The sequence below is a fragment of the Brassica napus genome, chromosome A5, assembly GCF_020379485.1.
Source record: "Brassica napus cultivar Da-Ae chromosome A5, Da-Ae, whole genome shotgun sequence".
Lineage (NCBI taxonomy): Eukaryota > Viridiplantae > Streptophyta > Magnoliopsida > Brassicales > Brassicaceae > Brassica > Brassica napus.
The window spans coordinates 19777453-19792537 of record NC_063438.1 but is presented as its reverse complement, the minus strand read 5'-3'; the positions used below and the strand labels follow the sequence as shown (position 1 = coordinate 19792537).

Genomic DNA, 15085 nt, shown 5'->3' with positions numbered 1-15085 from the left:
GTAACACGGCGGTCGAACTCCCATGGTCTTCCTAGTAAAAGGTGGCACGCATCCATTGGGACCAGGTCACAATAGATTTGATCCTTGTAAGCATCACCCACTGAAAATTTAACCAAGGTTCTGCGGGTAACAGTGAGTTCGTTTCCATGGTGTAACCAACCAAGCTTGTACGGTGACGGATGTGGCTCACTGATGAGATCGAGTTTGGGAACTGCTGACTCAGCAATGACATTCTCACTGCTGCCTGAGTCAATAATGAATTTGCAGACCTTGCCGTTAATTGTGCATCGGGAAGAAAATAAGTTTTTGCGTTGCGGGAATTCATCTTCGATCTTTGGTGTCAGGCAAGTACGACGCATCATTAGGAGAGTTCCATCGTCTGCTTCTAATTCTTCTATGGCTTCATCAGCGCTGTCATCATAGATCACTTCAACGTCACGACCCGTAGTATCGAGAAGTAGACCACGACGATTACGGTTTGGACAAGCGGATTGTCGATGACCGAGCTCTCCACAAGAGAAGCATCGAAGCCCCCCAGGTCGAGTCTGTCGCTGTTGATCCGTGGGAACAATGGCTAACTCTGTTGATGGAGTTGCATTGTCAGTGGTTGTAGAAGTAGTTGGTGTAGTTGATGTGCGGGTTTGACGGTTAGAACCCCATGGTGTGTATCCATTGCGATTTTGTGCCTCCACGGTTAGTGCTTGTTGGTGAGCTTCAGATATGGTCTGAGGGCGGAAAAGGTTAAGTGTGAATTGAATCTGTTGTCGAAGGCCACCCACGAACCTCATAACAAGTTGTTGTTCAGAATCTTGGATTTCGACGCGATTGATCATCTTAAAGAATTCAGTGGCATAGTCATCAACGCTTCGTGATCCTTGTCGTAGATTCTGTAGTTTTTGGAACATCAATTGCTCATAATTATAAGGTAAGAAATTCTTTTTCATCTCACGTTTCAACTTTTCCCAAGTGGTGATCTTTGTTTTCCCTAACCGTGTGCGAGTTGTCTTGGTTTGAGCCCACCAAGCAGCGGCGCGGTCGCGAAATCGTGTAGCAATCATGGGAACACATCGATCGAGTGGGATATCTTTGAATTCAAGTATCTCATCAACTGTTACAAGCCAATCTAATAAATCTTCTGCGATGATGGAACCTTTAAACTCGGGTATCTCAAGCTTAAAAGCTTTTTTCCATGAAGAATCATCATGTTCGTTGTCAGAATCTGATTCATGTGTGTTGTGGTTGCGACGGCGAGGTCGTTGTTGTCTTAGCGGAGCGAAGGGGTTGTTGTTGTCGTCATCGGAATCGTTGTGTAGCGAGACTTGGTCATTGCGATTGTGACGTTGAGCAGCGGCGTGTTGTTGAGTTGTCAAAGTGGCAACAGCATCAACAAGATGAGTGATTTGTGACTGGAGGTCGATGATAGATTGTCGGGTAGTGGGGATATCGTCGTCATCATTATCAGCGTATTGCTGAGCACGAGTCTTACGGACCATTGTCGCGGTTGAGAAAGTTTCGGAGCGTAGCAGAGCTCTGATACCAACCTGGCGCAGCGTACGAATGGGTGAACGGTCGATCTAAGAGTTTAGGGTTCTTCGAGACCTGTTCTTGGATCGATCAAGAGTTTCTTTCGATAGCTTCTTGAGACCAACTTCCTGTTTTGATGAATTTAATCGAATCTAAACAAGGGATAAAAGCAAAGCTCTTCTTATTATTAAATCAAACGTATCTCATTACAAAGCTAAAGCTCTGTTTATATAATCCTTCCTTTAGACAATTCCTAAACGGAAAAGGATTCTATAAACCTTAAAAAGGAAATATAACTTTTAAAAGAAAAACATGTAAAACCAAATCCTAAATCGATAAAGTTAGAGTATTATTCGAACTTATGATGTTGGCGCCAAATGTGTACTTGATGCTGCATCACCTTGGCAGTTCTATCGTTTTTGTTTGGTCAAAGATTTATTCTTTTCCATCTATCCCTTGTATTTTAAAAACAAACATCCCAAAAATTTCAGTACGAAGACTTTTTAAAAAAAAAGTATAAAGTAAAAATGACTATTTTACGTGAGAAATCTTTCTATATATTTCTATTGTGTTCGGATATTTGTTTGAGAAAATTAAAAGTAATACTCTTGCGATTTGTTTGGTCTAACACACGTTTAGATCGGCATGTTTGAGTTAGATGCCATATATAAGCTCTCGTAAGTCGTAAGATTTAACCAAAAGTAATGACTTGTTACCTTTTTAAAATAAGATGTTTCAAACAGATTATATTATAGAAAAATACAGTTCTATTGGAGATGGATTTCACTCCATTCCAAATCCGGTTAAAGGATCCAGTCTAATAGCTCAAAGGTACACTAAGAAGACAAGAAAGCAAGTAAGAATTAAGGCTCGTCCGAAATCGGATGAGAGTCAATACCGACTTGACCTAGTCAACACAAAATGTAAAGAAGATTAGAGCATTAAAGGAGGGCATTATATATGCTCGGCGTTACGATTCTCACCCAGTCAAGCCATAAGAAAGGACACAAACGAAGGAAAAGGGTGGAGGACCCAAGCTTCAGACATCAAAAATATACCCATTTTAAACCCAAATCCATTTGTACTCAAAGACTCTCTCTTTATGATTGATGTATCAAGATTCATTATTATCAATAAGAAATACTATTATACCTTGAAATCATTCACAAATAGTTAATTTACTCATTACACTCGATATTTAGATTAAACCCTTATCACTATAATATTATTTGAGAAGTTACTTTCCTAGGTGTCGCGTTCACGTTAACTCTTACGGTGGTTGATTACTACGATATCCCTAATGAAATAAAAAAGTACATTTAATTCTTTACTTTTTAAAATTTTCCAAAAACAATATAAATAAAAAGGAAAAATTTTTAAAGTCTTAAAAATAATTTAAAAACGAAAAAATATATGTATATATAATATGATTTCATAAAAAAGGAAAGTTCACAAAATAGTAATATTCCATTTAAAAATATCTTTAAGTAACAAAAATATACTTTTGAAGTAATAAAATACTTTTTTTTATCTACATCTTCTTAGATGAAATATATATTTGTATATAATGCGATTTCAAAAAAAACAAAGTTCACACAAATGATCTTGGTATTAGAAAAAGAAATATTTTTCTTTTAAAACATAATTTTACACAATACAAAAATATATTTTCAAAGTAATTGAATTTTTTTTATATCTATATATTTTCTTAGATGATTACACAAAATAATTAGGTAACATAAACGTATATAGGTTTCATTAACAAAAAATAAATTTTTATTATTATTATTAAAATGTTTATTTATGTTTTTTCATATATTTAGTTTACTATAATATCTTACAATTATGGGAAAATAAATAAATTTTATTTTACTTATATAATATAATTTATAAAATACAATCACATATTTACTGCATATTTTAAGAGATATTGAAAAAACTGAAAATACATTTTAGCAATAAACATATTAACAAATGAACATATTAGCAACTAATCCAACTTATATCCAAAATAATAGATGTAACTAAAATAAGAATGTATAATTTATTAGCAACTAACCCAACTTATATATAAAATTATAGATGTAACTACAATAAGAATGTATAATTTATTTATTTTGTTTATATAATAATAATTTATTTATTTTGTTTATATAATTATAATTTATTTATTTTATAAATTTAAATTATATGATGACATAAAATCTATTAACAAATGATAAATAAAATACTAACTCACTGTTACAATTTAGATCTTTTGTAAAATTTATATATATGCATGAGACTTTAGAATATTATCATTATATTAATTTATGTAATTTGGAATAAGACATTTTAGTTTATTTTTTATTTTATTCTAATCACAATATATCTTAAATTATATATAATCTTAATAAAATATACCTATGTATTTAAGACAACAACCAACCTAAAATGTAAATAAGAAAATTAATCAAAAATTAATATATTTACAAAAAATCTCTATAATAGTTGAATTCAAATAAATAAACAGAATCCAATATGTCCAAATGACAACTAAATTGACTGTAAAAACAACAAAACCAATTAGATAAATATTTAATTAAAGTAATATGATATAATTAATATAAACTATACATACAAATTATAAATTAATTTGAAATTAAAAATAAATATCAATTAATTATTATATTATATTTATTTTATAAATATTTATGTCCGTGCATGAGCACGGGAAAATCACCTAGTCCTAATTTATTAGTGGATCTTGTGATCCTTTATTTAGCTCTAGAAGGAGGATAAATTAACACAAAATAATTAACCTTTTGAAGATCTTACGTGAAACGAACATCACAGTGATTGGAGTAGATGCATTTGGTTTGGCCGGAGAAGGAAACCTCTCTGGTTCCATCCCGCATAATGCAGTGCAACAGCTCAACGCATAAGGAAAATCCATCACCACGCGGCTCCGGCAGCACCAACCAACCAGCTGATTTACGAAATGTGTTCTCTATTTTGATTCAGTGTGCAGGTTAGGTGGATGTAATGGTACATCAAGCTCTATAATGCTTGGAGCAGCACTATAAAGATGAATCCCTTAATTTACTTCAATCAAAATCCTTCAATCAAATCCGATAATAAATATGTTAAACCGGAATCTCGAACTGGGCATCGGAATAAACAGACCAACGGTCTCAAACACCAATTCAAATCGGATTCAATACCCAACTCGCCTGACAACCTGATACACATTGGACTCCAGGGGGAGCTATTGTTGGAGCCGGGTTTCATCCCTCTCCAAACCCGGACCGAGATCTCAACCTGAATGCATCAAAGCCCAAAATCGAGCCCCATCAACGTCCAAGGAGGAAACATAGGCTCACAAAGGTCAAGGCCCACCCCGGGTTTGAAGAGCCAAACATACCAAGCTCGGCAAGTCAACGCAAAACATAAAGGAATCAAATGCATTAAAAACCATCATAAAATCACCTTATCCACGCTAGAGATCACTCTAAAGATCACAACATTGTTATGATCCGCCGGGAAGACCTATAAAAGAAGAAGGAGGATCCGAATTCTTCCATAGCTAAACTATACTATCTTTATACCCACACTCCATTGTTGTCAAGCATCAGCTGCAATCCTTGTTAAATCATCAATAAAACATTCATTTTCCAAAATTGATCATGGCCTAATATTTATTTTTATAGCTAACTTGTTCACAAAGTTTCCATAATCTTAAATCTATTTATGTGCACATTTTAGGATTCATAAGCACACTTGTAATGTAAAAAAAGAAAATTAATGGGATGTTGTTTTAATAAAAAAATGTTCTTTTTTTACATCGAACGACTATTCTATTATTCAAACTTGAGGTAGTTTGGGTAGTCAAACCGGAATCAAACAACCAAAGTAACAAAGTTCTCTATAGAAAGATCTCGTAGTCCTAGATAAAGAAACCAAAATTCTATTTTGCGTTTTTGGAATGTGAGTGATCTTGAAATCTAGAAAGCATATTTGAAGGGTTTTTATCACCTCCAATTCCGTTGCAAAACCTGGCCATTTATGAGACTCTTTTAACATTGCAATCAGATGCTTTATAAATGTTAATTCATAATGGAATATTGTTTTAATAGGATGTTGTTTTAATAAATAAAATTAATGGGATGTTGATTCATAAAAAAAATTTGCTGTTTTAATATGGGAAATTTGGCCCTATGTACACAAAAAAAAATCCAAAGTACACTAACTAACTAAAAACACCTCTTTTCTCCTACTTTCTCTTCCTATCTCTCTAAAAATCTAACTTCATTTTTTTGGTTATTTGGCAAATAAGACCTTTTAATATTATAGATTTTTATTTTAAAAAGGAACAAAAAAAAAAAATAACTAACAATGAATTCCTTCATTTCTGGTTTGCTGTTTGCACCTTACGAATCGTGTGAACTAATTCACACCTCTCAGCTTTTACATTTTTGTCGGCCCTCTTGTCGCCAAATAAGTCTCAACCTTCAACTCTTCTCTCCTGTCCTTACAAAGTGTAAACATCCTTTTCTACAAACTGACCTTTGAAAACAAATTTCGTATTGGGTAACCAAAAAAAACCATAGATATATAAAAATCATATATATCTCACTAACCAAATCCCTATGAGACTCGTCCATAAACATCAATCTCAACGAACCATCTATAGAATTCTTTTTGACAAAAATAATTCAAAATAATGTACTCTTCATCCTCTGTATCACGCATCATTTTGATTTATGTCTCGGCCATACAACTACTCCTTATAAACGGCAAATTGTCCTTAAACGTGACCAATGAGTATCTCAACCACACATGCTTGGTTAGTCAAGGAAAATACAAGTTGGGAAGTGAGTACGATAAACTTTTTAAAAACATCATGAAAATGTTCTATAAAAACAGTATCAGAGGTTACGACCTTTTTGGCGATTCTACTTTTACCGCTATCCTCCAGTGCCGCGGCGACTCCTACGGGCCCAAGTGCCGCGACTGTTTTGTCACCGCCCTCGCTGCGGTAATGTCACCTCAATATTATTGATTAGTTATTGTTTTAATTTGTATAAAGCTGCGCACGTACAGCTTTTGATTATGTCTTAGCATATGACAAAAAAAACTACTTTATATATGTTAATTAGCCTCGTGCAATCCCGTTATTGATTATAGCGCGGATATATGTTTATTACAGCTTCGTAGGAGATGTCCATGGTACAAAGGGAAGATAATATGGTATGACCAATGTCTTCTTTCGATGGATTCCAAATATTCTGTTGGGCAGATCGATTACGACAATAACTTTTGTATGTCCAACGCGAAGAAGGTGGTAGAAGATGGAGTCGCATTTATACAAGTTTGGAATATTCTCATTGGCGATCTGACGAAATTAGCCACCACTGGAGATAATTACACACTGTACTCTGTGGGGGAGAAGCGGTACAAGGGTGATATGATATATGGAATGGTGCAGTGTGCGGTAGACTTATCGCGAAAAGCTTGTCAGGAGTGTGTGTTGTATAATAGATTTCATTTTCAAGTTTGCGTGAATGATATACGAGGAGCGAGAGTTGTAGGCAGGAGCTGCACTTTTAGGCTTGAGTTTTACCCTTTTATTGCCAAGCAGGTCCGTAATATTTAATAGAGCTAAAAGTATTTAATGTAAACTTTATTCAATCATAAGGTTTCTTTTTCTTCTTGCTGGATAAACTAACTTTTATTAAATAAAAATTTACAAAGTTATTACGGAAGCTACTGATGAATCAAATTTTTACATATGCACATATATATGCCATATGCTCAAAGACAATTTAAACAAATTAGTAAATTATCATGCTTTATCTCAAAGCCTTACTTGCAAAATTATTACTAATCCCCTATGATCCTTATCCGAAACTGATCTTTTTATGCAAATGTTGTGCTTGGTGTTCTTTTCCTCGTTGAGACTTCTAATTGCACATTGCATTACAAAACCATTGATTCCATCAATACTTTTGAAAAGTAGACACGTTGATATCAATCAATCTGTAACAATGTCTTTTTCGCAAATAATGATTTTTGCTAATTCGATTATTTGTTATGTTCTAAATAATTTTAATTAATGATTTTGCTTATTTGTTACGTTTAATGAATAGTGATATATAATTAACAACAAATTTTATATTTCATATTAACAACATAATAATATTGTATCAACTAACCACGTTAAGAAAAGTCTAGCCGTTCATGAATGTTGCCAGGTTATATAACCAATTAATATCTTTGCTCACACGAGTTTAAAACTTCTCCTTCGTCTAAATTTTTTTTATTTCTTGGTTATATGTAGGTTTTTTATTTTCCAACTTGCTTTTTCCTTCTTTGTTTATTATTTTGTGCAGACCCAAAAGTTCCGAATCAAATGATTAGGAACGAATACAATTTAGAATGATTATTTATGTTCCATAAGCCATAGCACGAAACAAGTCTTTATTTCTGTTTGTTTGGTACTTGAAGGAATCCTAAATCCACTGTGGTTGTTTTTAATATTTGATATGAACCTTAATTTATGATTTTATCATTTTCTATGTATTGCAGCCATAGTCGTATATGTCACTTTAATTTTGATCCTGGAGCATTGACAGACAGCTTCCTTTGAGTAAAATAGCTTCTGTCTTGGCAAACGACACATGAGAATTTCATGTTTCCTTGCACAGTCTTCCCTCACCAGCTACCTTGTTAAGCTAACAGTGGACGCCATTGACTCCTCTGGAACCAAAGTTGTTCAATCAGTAGCTGAAGAAACTGAAACTCCTATGAGTTGTCATGATGTACCAGAAACACTGTTGATGAATGATCCCTCACTGTTGTGTTGAATGTGACACAAGCAGTTGTTCATCTTCATCAAGTGTTCATGATGCATTCATTCCAGCAGAAAAAACTTTCTGAGTTTGGTGGCAGGCTGGCAGCAATATATGTTTCTTTTGCGGCTGGAAGCCATGACACAGTAATGGTGTTCTTTATACCAATGCAGTTCAAACCAGAAAAAAGATATTGTGGTTGGAAGAAGAGAAATGAGTTTTTTCAATCCTACAAAGAATCGTTAAGATTCAGATTTGAATAATAATTTCCTTAAAGCAAACTGAAGGTGTTAAAATTAGTTTTATTTTTCTTCTGTTGCATGGCTGCATTTTACTGATTACCTTTTTAGGTTCATGTAAGAGGACATCAAGTCTGCAAACAATACTAATCCATTTTTGGCATGGTGCTGACAAAAAAATAAAAGTCCATTATTTGGTTGGTAATATTACTCAAGAAAATCACCTTGTGGCAAAGGAGTAAAAGTAGTGACCTACTCGCTTTCAAACGCGGTACAATCACCAAAGCATCGAAACATTACTTATCCTCGATAGAAACATATAGTTGAAACTTGTGAGTTTCACTTTGTGAATAGCATGCTTCTTCTAGCTCAACTATGAACAATAACAACAACAATAAAACTGATACTCTTCTGGATGAAGACATTTTCATGTCTCTTGCATTTGAATGATGACCCACTGCATTGGTAAAAATAGTACATGGAAAAATTCATATGGTACAATCGTCACATCGGAATGCAATTAACATTGATGTTATGATGAGGATGAGGTGTTGAGTTTGATGAGGATGCGAAGATTCGATTGGAAGAGGACTTATGAATTTGAGGAGGTACGATCTCTACAGAGATGTGTGATCGTTTCACTGAGTTGGATTTGGGAGATACAATTGGGTCTCTTATTAAATTCATAACCTCCATGGTTATGAGTTTGTCAAAGAAGAAAGTAGGAGATTTTTGATCGGATTCAATTGGTTACTATTAGATTTGTGGACAAAATCTACAGATTCGGAGGGGGGAAATAGAAGTAACAGAGGATTCTATGTTTGACCTTGGAACGTCCAGGATAATCATCATCTCCACTAAAGGTGTCTTTACCCCCTATGGGTCCTCTGTAACATTGAGGCCTCTGGAAAAGGTCGGATTGTGTAATAAAACACAAGCTCATGGTCTATACTCATGGAAGTTCTTTCGGGTTAAGAAACTTTTTACTTGTCTCAGTCTATTTCTAGTCCCAAGGGAGCAATCGGTAACGTTAATTTATTAGAATAAGGCTGTTAAGAAAACAAAGAATGGCATTATTTCATCAGACTGTAAGCTTGGCGATGAGGAAAAAAATGCTCAGGGCTTAAATAATCACTAGACTTTGACCCGCTTTTTCCAATGGCGGATATATTTTTTGTTTTAATTTTTATTATTTCAAGAAATTTAATTATTTTAATTTTTATTATTTCTAGAAATTTAATTTTTATATATGTATTTATTATTACTTAAATTTAATATAACTTTTGCAAACTATATCGAATATGTCAAAGCTGTATTTCTGTACTTTTACCGATTTGACAAATCTCCACGGCACATCTCAGCCGAACGCATAAGAAGTTGCAGATGTTGTTGTTAATAAAATAGGTTTCATAATTTGTACACTGTTTTTGTTCTTCAAGCACGATCCTTTAAAAAATGTGTAAAGTAAAACATAAATCTAACTGTTTTGTGCAACTGTATAGCATAAAGAAAAGTAAGTATAAATTAAAAAGTAACTGCCGAATCTAGAGAATGATCGTATCTTTTTTATTAAATAGATTTAGATACAAATCTAAATTACTGTCTTAATAATATTGATTAGGTTTGATTTCTGAAAAAAATTACTGTCCATCAAATTGTAAAGAAAAAAAATATTTTTATAGCTATTTTTTTTTTTTAAATAGAAGCAGTTACAAAACCGACAGCCATTACACAAAAATTTGAGCCACTGCGCAAGGTTAACTTTACAAAACTTTACATAACCGACAACAAATTTTAACACAAAAACAAATTCTTAATAAAAATTTGGGCCACGTAAAAACCTTGTTACAAAGCCAACTTTAGTAACAAATTTATCCGTTAACATAAAACTTGCTTAATGGTTAGACAAATAATAAGGATTTGCGGTTATAGTTAGAATATAATTAGAAGCAGTTATGAAAAAATCAGTTTTTTTTTTAAAGATAGGTCCAATGACATTTTAAGTAATACTAGACCTTGACCCGCCCGACCGGGCGGATATTTATTTTATGTTTTTAGTTTTTTTTGTTTATATTAAATGATGCATTTGTAATATTGAAACATAAATTCATATTGAAAATTAATCTTTGAAGTTATAATAAAAATAAAAATAAAAAGTTTAATAAAACGTTATGATATAAATTTTAAATTTATTAATTAAAATAATATAGAGGTGGTCATATTTTTTCCAATTTCAAAATCTAAGCTTCCTTAAAGACAAAGAAGATAAATTTATAAATACATAAAATATATAAACATATTTGGAACTATAATTTCAATTAAAATAAATTTGTTAAAGAAAAATAATCTTGATGTTGTTATTTATTTCTATAGCTTGACCCATGACCGTATAAATATTTGCATTCACTTTAATTTTTTTCTTTGTACTAATGGTATAATATATATATATATATGTAAATTAAAATATATTACATAATTGTTAATATAACATTTTTAAACATAACAATTTTATTTATTACTTTGAATAATTATATTTTGTGATTTTAATCGTCTATTATATCACAATGTATCATATAAACAAATCCAATATTTATAACTAATTGGACTTATATTATGAAAGCATTATACTAATATATGAATAAACTATTTTATATTTTATTTATATGTTATATAAATTGATTATGATGAGTGATTTTTTATTTTATTATTTATTACTTATAAATATTAAAAATATTGAATATGTTAATACGAAATATATTAGGAAATTTATTTTGGTTATGATTTGATGAAGGAAATCTATTATTTAAATTTTGGAAAGACATCAAATGCTTAAATCTATTATTTAAATTAGAAAAAGATAAACATGCTTAAATATAGGTTCAATAAATATTTCAATGGCATTCTAATGTAAATAAGTGGTAAAACTAAGGGGTATTTCTATTTTGTACTTCTCTTTTAATAATATAGAAGTTATAATAAAAATAAAAATTAAAAGTTTAATAAAACATTATGATATAAATTTTAAATTTCCTAATTAAAATAATATAGAGGTGGTCATATTTTTTTCCAATTTCAAAATCTAAGCTTCCTTAGAGACAAAGAAGATAAATTTATAAATACATAAAATATATAAACATATTTGGAACTATAGTTTCAATTAAAATAAATTTGTTAAAGAAAAATAATCTTGATGTTGTTATTTATTTCTATAGCTTGACCCATGACCGTATAAATATTTGCTTTCACTTTAATTTTTTTCTTTGTACTAATGGTATAATATATATATATATATATATATATGTAAATTAAAATATATTACATAATTGTTAATATAACATTTTTAAACATAACAATTTTATTTATTACTTTGAATAATTATATTTTGTGATTTTAATCGTCTATTATATCACAATGTATCATATAAACAAATCCAATATTTATAACTAATTGGACTTATATTATGAAAGCATTATACTAATATATGAATAAACTATTTTATATTTTATTTATATGTTATATAAATTGATTATGATGAGTGATTTTTTATTTTATTATTTATTACTTATAAGTATTAAAAATATTGAATATGTTATTACGAAATATAGTAGAAAATTTATTTTGGTTATGATTTGATGAAGGAAATCTATTATTTAAATTTTGGAAAGACATCAAATGCTTAAATCTATTATTTAAATTAGAAAAATACAAACATGCTTAAATATAGGCTCAATAAATATTTCAATGGCATTCTAATGTAAATAAGTGGTAAAACTAAGGGGTATTTCTATTTTGTACTTCTCTTTTAATAATATAGATACCAGGTAGAGGTAAGGGCAGAAAATAAGAGTGATCATGTTTTAATAATATTGATATATTTCTGTGAGAAAAAGGGAAAAATGTGTTTACACAGTGACTGGGAAATATCTTTCTGTTACCTCTGTCTGCACAGGACATCAGGATGATTTGTGACCCTTTTGGTTTTAAATCTCCGGGAAGTGCAGGGGTAGGAGTATCAAATGTTTAACGAGGTCTCTTACAATGGTGGTTACGTATTCACCTGTACAAAAAATGATTCACGGAACTTGGTGTATTAATACATTTTTACTATCTTGGATACAGAGGTTGACCACCTTTGTTTATTATATTATATGTGTTTTAACAACTTGAATCAAGAGGCACTAAAGATGGCAGAAAAAAGTTTCTGGATACATCAGGAACAACGCACAAAACAAGAGAGAATGTTTGATAAGGGGTATATGTGTGGGATGATATTGGTAGACTTTTGTTAGGAATAGATGGGGTTGATACAAATATTTTTGGAATAAAAATTTATGTCCTCAGGAAACCAGAATGTATAAGTAGGGGTGTTCAATCCGGATATCGGTTCGGTTTCGGTTCGGTTTTTTTCGGTTTTCGGTATTTCGGTTAGTAAAATATAAATATCATTCTAAATCCATATTTACTTCGGTTCGGTTCGGTTTATATACTGTCGGTTTTCGGTTTATTCGGTTTTATACCAAAAAACATAATTATTTTGTTTGAGATCATATTATATGAATTTTAGAGTCATATTGTCAACACAGTTATTTATTAAAAATATATTACATGTTCAAATAAATGAACAAAAAAATAAAAATGCTTCTACCATCAAATAAAATAATCAAATCTATAACTAAAATCAAAGCTTGAAATTTTGAAAATAAAAATATGAAACAAAACACAAACATGAAAGAAAAGTTTTTTCACTCTTCCATATTTAGTGTTCATTAAAGTCATGCTTTTTCAATTGAAAATTTTCCATTAATTATTGTCCATCAAATTTATAATCTTCATATTAATTTAGTGAAGACTAAAATAAATCAAAAAGATAAAAAAAGACTTAGAAATAAGATGTCTGAATTGCGATGTATTGTTATTTAGTTATAGTTCAAGTGTTTTACAAATTAAGGTTTTTTATTACTATAAAATTATGGTAATAGTTATTAACACAAATTTAACTTATGTAACAAATAGGTTTTCATGTATTGTTATAAAATAGATACATATTTACATGTTTCTACTTTTAATCGGTTTTATTCGGTTTATTCGGTTTAATCGGTTATATACCAAACCATATCCAAATCCTACGGTTTTTATAAAATTATATCCATTCGGTTTATATGGTATATACCAAAACCAAACCATATTGTCTATTTCGGTTCGGTTCGGTTCGGTATGGTTCAGTTTTACCATATTGAACAGCCCTATGTATAAGGATAATAATACAATGTCAATCGTACAAGGCCTCAATACGCACATCCATTTAGTAATTTGGATGAGACATTTGTGGTATGGTATTTCCATTAGAACTTTCACTTGATTGCCGAAGTAGACAAAATGAAAATTTTGAGTTGAAACTGTCAAGGACCAGATAGTAGTTAGACTATAAGCTATTTGAGGAAAATATGGTTAAAACACAAACCAAAGTTTCTATTATTTTTATTTTCAAACCAAGTAAAAGTTTGATTTTGTACAAAGCTTTCAGTTTTATTTTGGGTACATTCATCTTATAGATCACCGGGGAAAAACAAAGTTTTAGCTCTGTTATTTGATTGAAATTATATGGTCAGTATTGTTTTCACGAATAATCAGATATTAAACATTGAAACAGAACATAATGGCAAGCACATATTTATGTAATTTGTCTATGCTGACACAATGCAAAACTTAATGGACCAGGTTTGGAAAAGATTGACAAAAACATGTATAAACTGGGATGAACCATGGTTTGTTACTGAAGATCTCAATGATATAGCTGGTAATCATTAAAAAGAAACAGGGCGGAACTCTGTTAACATGACTGAGAATTGTGGATTGATTGAGTTCCTAACCCTAAGTAATGTTGGATAATTCGAATTAACTTGAGGAGCAAGTTAACTCATTAAAGTGAAGTTTGATGGGTTAAAGAAAAAGGAAAACATATCGAGCTTAAGAATGTTTCCATATTATTATTAGGAAAAGATGTAGCTTTGTCCTTAGAAAAAGATGTAGCTTCTTCATATATAAAGAGTTCTCATGGAGAGATGTTCCATCAAGAGAAACACATTGAAAGGTTTAGTTTAGAGAGAGTTTTTAAATCTAATAAGAAGTGCTAGTTCTTATAATCTTTGTGTTTGTGCAACTTTAATTAGTATCAGAGCCAGGTTTCGAAGGTCGTTTACAAGTTATCAGATGTCAGTTCGATTGGCATTCGGGAATTGACATAACCTATTTCCATGTTAATATGTCGAATATTTAAGTATGATTTCCGATCGTAGCTTTGATTGATAATATAGTTATAAGAGAAAAAACAGTTCCAGTTTGATAAAAGATAGATTGGCGAAGAGGGCTACAATGCATATTGCTGTGACAGTAGACAAAATATATATATGCTGACACAAAATTTTGGTTTGAAGGCGAAATTAACCACTTTATGGGAATGAAAAAATAAATAATCTACAGAAGACTCCTGAG

At 31.0% G+C, this 15085-nt stretch overlaps 1 protein-coding gene across 1 annotated transcript; it reads left to right on the top strand.

Annotated features, from left to right (window-relative positions):
• The first annotated feature begins 6039 nt into the window (after positions 1-6039).
• LOC106358877 (putative cysteine-rich repeat secretory protein 17) lies at positions 6040-10281 on the top strand. Its single transcript, XM_048779275.1, has 2 exons — positions 6040-6541; positions 6713-10281. The coding sequence occupies exons 1-2, from the start codon at positions 6227-6229 to the stop codon at positions 7157-7159; spliced, it is 762 nt and encodes a 253-aa protein (XP_048635232.1). The 5' UTR covers positions 6040-6226; the 3' UTR covers positions 7160-10281.
• Positions 10282-15085: the final 4804 nt, after the last annotated feature.